General features: G+C 35.2%; 1 protein-coding gene across 3 annotated transcripts; it reads left to right on the top strand.

The window, feature by feature from the left end:
• The first annotated feature begins 1,526 nt into the window (after positions 1-1,526).
• LOC123513321 (tetratricopeptide repeat protein 30A-like) lies at positions 1,527-11,127 on the top strand. 3 transcript variants are annotated; one of them, XM_045270430.1, is made up of 14 exons: positions 1,527-1,653; positions 2,573-2,674; positions 3,395-3,460; positions 4,970-5,113; positions 5,496-5,687; positions 5,913-6,048; positions 6,243-6,407; positions 6,600-6,679; positions 6,803-6,991; positions 7,207-7,403; positions 7,853-8,063; positions 8,309-8,484; positions 8,643-8,738; positions 9,636-9,979. In XM_045270430.1, the coding sequence occupies exons 2-14, from the start codon at positions 2,615-2,617 to the stop codon at positions 9,901-9,903; spliced, it is 1,980 nt and encodes a 659-aa protein (XP_045126365.1). In that variant the 5' UTR covers positions 1,527-1,653; positions 2,573-2,614; the 3' UTR covers positions 9,904-9,979. The 3 variants fall into 3 exon arrangements, with proteins under 3 accessions (XP_045126365.1, XP_045126364.1, XP_045126367.1); XM_045270432.1 differs by lacking the exon at positions 1,527-1,653 and adding an exon at positions 10,445-11,127 and having other exon boundaries at positions 2,447-2,674; positions 9,636-9,748; XM_045270429.1 differs by lacking the exon at positions 1,527-1,653 and having other exon boundaries at positions 2,446-2,674.
• The last annotated feature ends 870 nt before the right edge of the window (positions 11,128-11,997 follow it).

Raw genomic sequence — 11,997 nt, 5'->3', positions numbered from 1 at the left:
TCTCTCTCTCTCTCTCTCTCTCTCTCTCTATCTATCTATCTATCTATCTATCTATCTCTGAAAAGAAAGATGCCTCCTATCCTGCCCTCTTCTTCTTCTTCCTCCTCCTCCTCCCTTGTCTTTTTTTTCTTTTCTTTTTTTTCTTTGCTGCAATTTTAGTTAAAACTCCCTTTTTATTCATATTTTCCATCTCAATGTGTGTGTGTGTGTTATAATTAAGACTAAATGAAAAAAGATATGAATGTTTTTAATTAAGTTACCAGAGAGGGTTCATGTAGAGTATGAGTCGGTTCCTACATTCCGAATCCTTTCCGTTGTTTCAAGTACCAGTTTTACAGTCACCATGGCAACGCTTAAAATTGTCGGTCTTCCCATGCTTACTGTGTAGATGCGCAGGTTAGGGCGTCACTCGGTGGACAAGTGCACATCTTTGGCAAAATAGTGTCGTAACTGTGAGTGTTCACGTACTCCACTTTCTCACGCGATTGTCCCGTGTGGAGAGTGGAGAAAGGTCTTGATTCACACTATCGGTCCGGTCTGGCTTCGCTCTCGCTCCGATCTCACTCCGGTCAAGGTCCTGGTGCATTCACACGTACGGTCTGCTCTTGCTCCGCTATCGGTCCCATCCCTTCCTCTCCTTCAACACTAGTGGAAGTCACACCACCAGTGACGGAGGATGAGTGACTTTTCTCCATCCAATTTGGCAGTGATCGCCACTGCACTTAACGAAGAAGAAAGAAAGCAAAAAAGTAGATTGTGGGTTCATCCTATGCTGAAAGATAGAAAGAGTGAAGGAGAGTTCCATGCTTTATATCCTCATCATATTGATGATGAGACTAAATTTTTCAACTACCTGTGAACATCGGAACATTTGAAAAAAAAAAAATACTCTAAAAAGGATGAAAACCACAAGATGTAATTAACTTTTGCATATTTTTTTTCCAGTGTACTCATATATATATATATATATATATATATATATATATATATATATATATATATATATATATATATATATATATATATATATATATATATATATATATATATGCCAACTGTAAAAATTATCCTTATATCAGTGATAAATAAAATTTTATTCTCTATCTAATTATTTATCCACCTTTTGCATGATCCCATTGTAGTGTTTTCTTCTGATCCTCCATGTTTTATAGGATGAAAGGCAGAAACATTTCCCCATACAAAGGCTGAATCATGACTGGAGCGGACCGTTGCTAGTTCACACTGGCTGCAACAGTCCGGTCTCGCTCCGCTCTCGCTCCAGTCAAAATATCTTTTGAATGTATCACGACTGGAGCGAGAGCGGAGCGAGAGCGAACTGTTACCGCCAGTGTGAATGCTTACATTGAAATGCATTAAACATTACTGGACCGGACCGAGACTGGAGCGAGAGCGGAGCGCGATCGAACCTATGGTGTGAATCAACCCTAAGGATGTGAATCAACCCTAGGGTTGATTCACATCATAGGTTCGATCGCGCTCCGCTCTCGCTCCAGTCTTGGTCGAACCTATGGTGTGAATCAACCCTTAAAAAGCTACTGAATTAAGGCATTTCTTATTATGAAGCAAGGATATACCGGTCCTGTGAAGCAGACGCGGGCCGCTCCTCCTTCAAACGTCTCCTACGCTTCAACAGTAAGGGCTCCACCCAAGATGTGTACTGTTGTCATTCAGACTGACCCACTGCCGTCCCCATCTACCACCACAGCTTCCCGTTCAACCTCCACCTCATTATCTGCCAAGAGTACTTCTACTACCACTAAAACTTCCACTCCTATCACTTAATACCTCTGCTCCATATCTGTCAACTATCTCTTGTACTTCCAAAGTTCCAGCAAGGATGTGGTTTCAGCGTGTATGTGTCCTTTCCTGAGTGTTGTATTGCATACCTATATAAATACATATATAAAAGCATACATACTATGTATCATCAAGAATAAGAAAAAAAGATAATAATAATAATAATAATAGTAATATGATAATAATAATAATAATAGTAATATGATAATAATAATAATAATAATAATAATAATAATAATAACAATAATGATAATAATAATATGAATATGAATATGAATAAGAATTAAGAAACCAAGCACTATAAAAGTGCGCAGATCGAGGTGTCACTATTAAATTTCTTCTTTCTCCGTTATAACAGATAGATAAATAATAATACATGAATGAAAAGAAGAGAAACAATCATTATATATTATACCATCAATAATTTCTTTTATTGTAACTGTACCTAGAATTTGTGAGTTGTGAGTTGTGCGGTATACCGATCCCATTATTAAGCTTCTAACCAGTTCGGCTTTATATTGCTTGTAGGTTATCACGTCTACGCTCTATCACACATTTTTGTCTATCTTGTTTACGTTGTTCATTCAGTCTGTCTCTCAGCTCTGGTAACCATGGCAACTGTTTGTTTGTACCGCTGCCCGCATTCCCCCATGCTGACATAAACTCGACGGTCCTTCTTTCTTACCTGTCACAAGGGTTTGTTTGTCATACTGTCATTGTCATTTTCTTAAGGTGTGTGTGGCATTACTTTCAGAGCAGCGGGTTGCTGTACAAGTGATCCACCGTGGCAGGGAAAATGATGCTTCAGAATATTCAGATTCGAGATGGGGAGTACACCAAGACCATATATTCTATGGTGAGTGTTGAATTAATTAGTGAATGGGAGAAAGGAACATTAACTTCTTCAGTACTGGGATGCATTTTTACCATGAGATTTGGGTATGATTAGATGGTTTTATTGAGATTAGGAACAGTCTATGGAGGTCAGAAGATTAATGGCCAGTTTTAACTATTTTAATCCCCACATAAGTTTCTGAATCTGTATGGAATCACCAAATAGTAAGCAGAATGAATATGGAAACATGTCATGGTACTGAAGAGGTTAAGTAACTAAATGAGGTCACAGAGAAATGGAGTGATCTTATCTTTTTTCATTTAACCTTGAGGAATTATGATTTATGCCCTCTCTTGTGTCTATTGTAGTGTAAGGGGGACTTTAACCCCTCATAGACCATGCATTGCTGGTCAGATATTTCTTTTTCACATTGTAAGTGTTGCTACATAACAGTAATTGTTTATTTAGTATTTGAAAGTCGTAAACTGATCAATTCAAATACTATTAATTACTTAAAGCTCAAGTATTACGAAGGCTTAAATCGTACAGTACCAGCCAGGTAGATAAATAGAAACAAACTTATATCCTCCCTCATGTCACAACTAGGTAAAAACAAGTACGTAGTTCATAAATACACACACACTCACAAAAAAAAAAAAAAAAAAAAAAACTATGAATGTTTGATTGGTGTCTTTACTTATTGATTTACTTGCTGTGATTATATATATCTTTTTTTTTCAGATAAAGGAACAAAGATACAGTGAAGCAGTGCAAATTTTGAACCACATCATTGAGTCCTATCCAAGTGTGAGTAGCTAGCATTGTTATTTCATGAATTGCAGATTCTGGCCTACATCATTGATTCCTACTCAGGTGTGAATTAATACAAAAGTAAGGATGTTTCATTTTCTTACATATCACAAGGAACATTTGATTACCTCTCTGTGTATTCCATTACCACAAAGACATACATTTACTCTTCAGTATCCATTAGGGAGGAATTTGTGTAAATGATGAATATAAAAGCCACATTTAATTTTATCATAATATTCATTTATATATGTATTTTCATCTGATGGACCACAATTTATGTCTTCAAAAAGACAACAGTAAGTTTTAAAAGAGAAATGGTTTTGTTTGTAATTGTGACCTGAGTGCATTGCATGGCTGCACTTGCTCCTCACTGCAACACAACAACAAACACACACACACACACACACACACACACACAGACCTGTGAGAGCTGCCCTTCACCACTCAGCTCACTAAGCTTCTTGACCTGTGTTAACATTTCTAGACAAGATAACAGGTCTCTTCAGATATTGCCTTCCTATTTGTACATCATACAGAAGTGAAAATATTTACAGTGACTGCCTCTGTTTTCAAAGCATCATTTGCTTACACAGTGTTGAGTTTGTTGATACATTTGGATGTCACTGCATATCTCATATGAGTACCTAAAGAATGATGCTATACACTAAGATATGTGCTGCCTCTGTCATGTACTTCTTGTGACATTTGCTAACACATCAGTAACAAACATCAGATAGATAATGAAATAAAGTTTGCCATCAAGACTAAAGTTTGTTGACAAAACTTAATCTCACTTATTAAACATTCTTTAAGTAAATTACTGATTGAAATTTATTATTTTATTACCACATTATCATTTATTCACTACAATAAAGTAGTTGAATGTTAAGTAATTAATTCTTGTTTATACATTATGTATTCATTTATATACAATATGTATTTCTGTACTAAGCATTGGTTTCAGTATATTTTGTTTAATGAGTTATGGTTGTTAGATAATCAAGTTTTAAGGCCTGGTGGCTTTTATTCATACTTGCAAAATGAGACCTCATGAATGGGCTCTTGTTCTTTTTAAAATACCTTCTTTATTTTTTAAGTATTTATGCCATTATCTTATAGGTTACTAAATGCTACCTCTGTGTCACCATGATTGTTAGTCATGTTGACATTCTATAACAAAATAACCATGGATATCTCTTATCATGTTTTCTGAAAGTATTATATTCTCTCCCACTTTGCAGCATCACCGTTATTTTATAGTGTTCATATCATTCTCTTGCATTCTCTCCACATAAACAAACCACCTTTCAGGAAGTTGTGTCTGGTCACTTTCACAACGACACAATTCATCTCAACAATTTGATCAAGAATATTCATATTGATTGAATGTTTCTCTCATAGATGAATATTGGTCTGCATGAATTGAGAGAAAGAACAAAGCTTGAAAAGATTGATATTACACCCTTTGCCCAATATTGACAAAAAAATAATTGTCTATTTCAGTCTCGAGCTGCTCTGTCTCTCCTTGCCTACTGTTACTTCTACATGCAAGACTTTGTCAATGCTGCCAACTGCTATGAACACCTCATGCTCCTCTTCCCTGACATTGAGGAGTACCGCATGTACTATGCTCAATCACTGTATCAGGTAGAGCAAACTTATGCTGTATTGCAGTATTGTCAATGTTGTGTATTTCAAGTTACAGGGCATCCAATATTGTACAGATTCCTATAACCTCACTTGTCTTGGTTGCTCTTTGTAATATGGAGAATAATGCAGAGTAAATCTCATGAATTGTTTTTCATATACAATGGGAGGATTAAATACTGTAAATTTGTAAATGTTTATGACTAATCTATAATGTACATGTAAATTTTCCAGTGATTTTTGTTAAGCATTGTAATTATGTTATGAGCCATGTCAAAATATCTCTTTCACTATTTATTGTGTTGGACTTATTACTGTACTATTTTTATTTTGTTTTATTTGCTTATTTATTTATTATCATTAATCTTTAGTTGGGTTGCAGGCTTGCTTATATGAGGAGGCTATGAAGGTGACACATCAGATAGAGGCACCAGAGTATGCAGGGAGCATCACCAAATTGCAGGCTGCAATCAAATATGGAGAAGAAGACCTTCCTGGAGCTAAGAGCTTAGTTGATCAGTGTCCAACAGATGACCCAGATACAGAAATAAATCATGGATGTCTGTTGTACAAGGCAAGAGACCAATTTGAATTACCTATTTCTCCACTATTCTTTAATTGTCTTATTATCATAACTCCGAAAGGCAGAATCCATATTCGTGTGGGTCATCTCTACTTAGCTAATCTTGTTTAAACATTGTGACCTTTCTTTTTTTCACATTTATTAGAAGTTCTTATTCACTCACATTATTTATTAACCATATTGTAAGTATATATTAACCTAAGATTTTCATAACAGGAAGGCAGATATGAGGAAGCCTGCCAGAAATTCACAAGTGCCCTGCAAGTGGCAGGATACCAGCCTCATTTATCGTATAATATTGCTCTGTGCCACTATCGCCTTAAACAATATGCTCCAGCCCTCAAGCACATTGGTAAATCGATATTAGCTTGAAAATCACAGATCTGAAAAGATTTCAAAATGTCAAAATGCAGCTTTGTATTTCTTAAATTGAAAACTTGAGTTTTAAGTCTCCTCTGGAATATGTGGCTAAATATCTTTACTTTATCCTATCAAGTCAAGAGGGCTTTTTATATTGATGAGCACATGCACATTTTCATAATATAGCTGACATAATCGAGCGAGGCATCAGAGAACACCCCGAATTGAGTGTAGGCATGACAACAGAGGGCATTGAGGTGCGCAGTGTGGGAAACACTCTAACCCTACATGAGACAGCCCTTATTGAAGCCTTCAACCTAAAAGCTGCCATTGAGTACCAGCTTAAGAACTGTAAGTGTTAGGCATTGAGGCACACCATCCTCCTCTGCCAGCCATTCAGTTGACCTGTAAAAAATCATAAAATGTTATTGCAGAATACATGTGAAAGTACTTAAATGGTGATCACAAGATAAAATCATATGTTTATTTTCCCTTTTACATAGCTTAGTTTCAAAAAGATGCATATATGTACACTTGTTTCAGATGAAGCTGCCCGAGAAGCCCTGACTGACATGCCTCCCCGATCAGAAGAAGAGCTTGATGCAGTGACATTACATAACCAGGTGAGAGTTTTCTTACTACAGTGCTGTTACTGTTGTAAAGATGACAAACCTTTATATTTTCCATGTCCACAGAGTCTTAAATTTGAATCTTAATTACTAATTCCAAACTTTACTTTCTTTTAGGCCCTAATGAATATGGAAACTAAGCCAACAGAAGGATTTGAGAAGATGCAGTTTCTGTTGGGACAGAATCCATTTCCTCCTGAGACATTTGGCAACCTTCTGCTCCTTTATTGCAAATATGAATATTACCACCTAGCAGCTGATGTCCTTGCTGAAAATGCTCATCTTACATACAAATATCTAACTCCTGTAAGTTGAATTTATGTCATTCCTGTGTTACAAGTGGGTGAATAATTTTTCATGACTACCAATAGCCTATCTGCCACCTAGGTTTTACCATATTACCCTTTTTAAGTCATTCTTATTGTAATCTGTCTGAATTTCTGAATGATTACTGAGATCAAGTCTCTTCTATCTCTTTGGATCAGGCAAATACCTGATTATGTTGGTTTCCTTCTTTACAGCATCTCTTTGACTTCCTGGATGCCTTAATCACTCAGCAAACTGCTGCCTCTGAAGCTTATCGTAAATTTGATGAATTAGGATCACGACACATTGAGTTGCTGCGGAAATTAACAAAGGTGGTACAGGAAGCTCGGCAAAACCATGACGATGACCAGGTCAAGACAGCTGTCAATGAGTATGAAGAGATCTTGGAAAGGTAAGTGTGCATACTAACACACACACACACACACACACATTACACGCCCGGTAGCTCAGTGGTTAGAGCGCTGGCTTCACAAGCCAGAGGACTGCGGTTCGATTCCCCGGCCGGGTGGAGATATTTGGGTGTGTCTCTTTCACGTGTAGCCCCTGTTCACCTAGCAGTGAGTAGATACGGGATGTAAATTGAGGAGTTGTGACCTTGTTGTCCCGGTGTGTGGTGTGTGCCTGGTCTCAGGCCTATCCGAAGATCGGAAACAATGAGCTCTGAGCTCGTTCCGTAGGGTAACGTCTGGCTGTCTTGTCAGAGACTGCAGCAGATCAAACAGTGAAACACACACACACACACACACATTTATGTATACATATATAATTATACTCATACTAGTATTACAATGATTATTAAAGAAAGTAGTTGATATGTAGTGTACTATTTATTGTCTACAGGTACATTCCAGTCCTCATGGCTCAAGCCAAGATTTACTGGGACTTAGAAAATTATTCGCAAGTGGAAAAGATCTTCAGGAAGTCAGTAGAATTTTGTAATGAATCTGACATATGGAAGCTAAATGTTGCACATGTTTTATTTATGCAAGAAAACAAGTTCAAAGAAGCCACAGGATTTTATGAACCTATTGTGAAGAAGAACTATGATAATGTAAGAAATTGATGAACTTTGGTCCTGTTACATAGCACTACATCTGAAAATACTTTAACACTTTTGTTTACTAATTTCTTTATTTTTGCCCTCACTTGAATGCCATTTTGTAATCCAAGGAACCTTTCTTAAAGAAATAATGGAAATATATAGATTTCTAAGCATGTTTTACCTATATGGAATTATGGTTTTTTTTCTACATGGACCAGCTTCATGAACTACTAAAAAAATATTAACTCTTACAGATATTGAATGTGAGTGCAATTGTGCTGGCCAACTTATGTGTCTCATACATCATGACAAGTCAAAATGAGGAAGCTGAGGAGCTCATGAGGAAGATTGAAAAGGAAGAGGAACATCTGGCATATGAAGACCCAGACAAGAAAATTTATCACCTATGCATAGTGAATCTAGTTATTGGGTAAGTTGTTATCCTATACATGAACATTTGTTGTCTCTACTTTAAGTTTTCTCTCTATTGAACTTTTAAGTATTGTTTTTTGTCCTATCTCAATGCATTTAAATATAATCCAATGAAGTAAATTATAGATAATTTTCTATATTCTACATTGGTTTCAGGACCCTCTATTGTGCCAAGGGGAACTATGAGTTTGGCATCTCAAGAGTAATTAAGAGTCTAGAGCCATACAACAAGAAGCTTGGAACTGATACCTGGTTTGTACTTTTTGTTATTTCTGGAACATTCACTTAAATGTACACACATTGTAGCATTGAAACTGTTGTTGATGCATTTGAAGTACATATGCATTTTTTTTCTATAATGAGTCAATTACAGTACTTTATATAATCAGGGTCTGCATTTTACAAACTTTCCTAGCTACATATGTTGGTCATAATGAAACAAAGTTGGGCATGTAATAAACTCATATGTATTATCATTCATAAATTCCTTTTGTTGTCATAAAAGGCTATGATAGAGTTAACTATGTCATAGCGGTAGTTTTGAATGTCAGAAGTCTGCCACTATCATAATGATATAACCATGCATTCCATAACTCAATTCCCAGCAATTTTTTTTTATTATGAATATATTAATGAATATTAGTAATTTTGAGTTGATAAAATCCTTCCTTGAGGTAATTAAGTATGTATTACTATAAGTAATTGCTTGGAAAGGTACAATCAGTTTTCCTAAACATAAACAAGCCTTGCCTTGGGCAGCCTGAGAGTGTTGGGCTGTCGGATGTAATCTCATATATTGTATCATGTTTACTTTGATTAGATACATGGTCTAACTTTTTCAAAAGTTGTAAATGAAAGTCAAGAGAATTTAAGTCCAGAAGAAACGTCAAGCTATTTCATTCTGTATATTTAAAGTTGACAAATTGTGAGCATGGATTCTGGTGGCAGACAGTAACTGAGATGTGGCTGATGACTGACTGCAATAAGAAAATTACAAATTCAGTTGCCTGTGACAGTATGTGTGTGACAATATGTAGAATATAGATTTGGGAGTATATTGTAGGAATTGAACAAACATGTGCTTTTATGTGAATAATTAAAACATTTTAAGTATATAATCTCTAGGAAATGAACACTTATTTATTTCAGGTATTATGCCAAGAGATGCTTCCTTTCCCTTATAGAAAATTTAGCCAAGCATATGATAACTGTGAAGGATTCAGTAATCCAAGAATGCATACAGTTTCTTGAGCACTGTGAAGGTAAGAGCAATAACGTCCTATACTTCACTCATGCAGGGCTGCCTCTCCCCAAATGCAGAACATGCACTGTGCCTATGGCCTCATCTTCTATGGTTAGCCACATTTGGCAGAGGGGGCAAAGTTGCAGTAGTGCATATACATTGGCATTACCATGAGGAGTGCGCAGCACACTAAATCAACGTAAGGAAGGCGACAAAAATTACATGTAATCTAGCTGCACAAATGTTACTGCCATATTTGACTACATCTGACATTTGAGAAATCAGAGGGGGTGCACCAGCAGGCACTTGCAGAGCTACTATTACATCTATACTTAGAGTATATTTATTACTACAATTAGAGGTTAGCAAGTTAAATGGCATGTTATACAATAATTTTCAATCTATGATACATTTGGGATAGGGAGAGGTAGGGACAGGGTGCTCCAAATAAAATTTTGCTTAATTTATGTAGGAGAGGCACCACTCAATGGCAACAAAAATAGCTATAGAAAAAGGCCCACTAAGGTGTCGGTCCCCATTCTATCAGACGGACTAATAAAAAACAGGATTTGGTGAGGGGCAGCTCTGCACTTACGCATGCATTGCCATATGACATCCATACCATGTTGCCATATATATACAGCACACACATACATTGTCTATAGTTTTAGTTAACTTGATATTTAAGTACATATTTTATTGATGAACTATTCAGTGTATGGGAGGAGTGTGAAGGGCCTGATTGAACATCCCTTAGAGGAAATGGCTATCCATCCAGGCAAGAACACAGTCACCTATGAAGCTCGCTTACTGAAGGCTCTTCTGCTTCAGATTCAACAAATGTAGCCAGCATCACTGATTAATGTAAGTGATTGGTATATAAAAATTTTCATAGGTAAGAGCTCTCTTGCTTTGTACAAGATGTGGAACATAGATTTCATTCACAAAATCACCATCAGAAACAAACACAATTAAGTTAACTAGGCAATATTTACAGAATTGCATTATTCTCCAAAATGATAACTTGGGTTTAATAAGGGTAAAGACTTGTGTACATCAAAGGAGTTGAAACTTTTCATTTCCTAGTGAATGGCATGTACCTGACAACGTATTTACAGTGAGGCAGTTAGCACAAGTGGCTGAGTGGGACCAGATTGTAAAGATTGTATACTTCCAGTCAACATTCCTGACATGTTCAGTGGTATTAAGAAAAGATTTAATTAATATATTCAACTTTAATACCAAAAAAATTAGTATTTACGTAACATTTTCATTAAATAAAAATTTTACAAGATTGAATTTTTCTCCAATTCATCTATAAAGTATTTTAATGCATTCAGGTCTTTCAGTTATATTTGTCTTTACTATACTTTTGAATTAAAGACTTATTTATTATTATTATTTTTTTTTTTTAATCTATCCATGGCTTTCTCATATCTGTACATGCAGACATCAATGTATTCACTACATATAAACATTCACAAGCTTTTCTTAAATTATTAATATATATATATATATATATATATATATATATATATATATATATATATATATATATATATATATATATATATATATATATATATATATATATATTCAAATACTGAAATATTTGTTTTGCTTTAAAATCTATGACCTAAAGGCTGTCACAGCTGATCCCAATAACTGGTCTACCCAGTTCCCTACACTTTCACATTCCAAATTTAAGTGGTATATTATGCATCTATCATGCAATTAATTGAATACATTATAGACAACAATCCATCATATATGTACATAAGCATCCCAGTCCTCAGTATTGGTTCACAGCATATGTAGTCATACAAAGTTAATACAAGAAAGTCAAAGAAAGAGAAAAATACACACTGTTGATATATAAATGTTGAATTAATATTACACGTCTTTCATGTTATACCTGTGAGGGAGGTGAAGTTGACAGTAATTTACTTTACTTGCATAGATTAGATTATCAATACATATCATATCAAAATAAGAAATACACTTAAAATTAAAGTCAAATATGTAAACATGTAAAATAAATTTTCTCCATTTAGTTTATGGTGGTCTGTTTGTTAAAAGTAACCAAAGGCAAAGCATGATTTACAAATTAATTACATCATAAATGGTTCTGTAGATAAACCATCATAAATCAAGATATTTTTGTCACAGATTATTATTATACAACATATATTTATAACAGTGTCCTTAGAGTTCCATATAAACAAGATAAATAGTAAATACTGTACATAATGCACTCTTCATATCTTA

Source organism: Portunus trituberculatus, chromosome 35 (assembly GCF_017591435.1).
Source record: "Portunus trituberculatus isolate SZX2019 chromosome 35, ASM1759143v1, whole genome shotgun sequence".
NCBI lineage: Eukaryota > Metazoa > Arthropoda > Malacostraca > Decapoda > Portunidae > Portunus > Portunus trituberculatus.
Note: the sequence above shows the minus strand (reverse complement) of the source record. Positions and strands in the feature narration are given on the sequence as shown.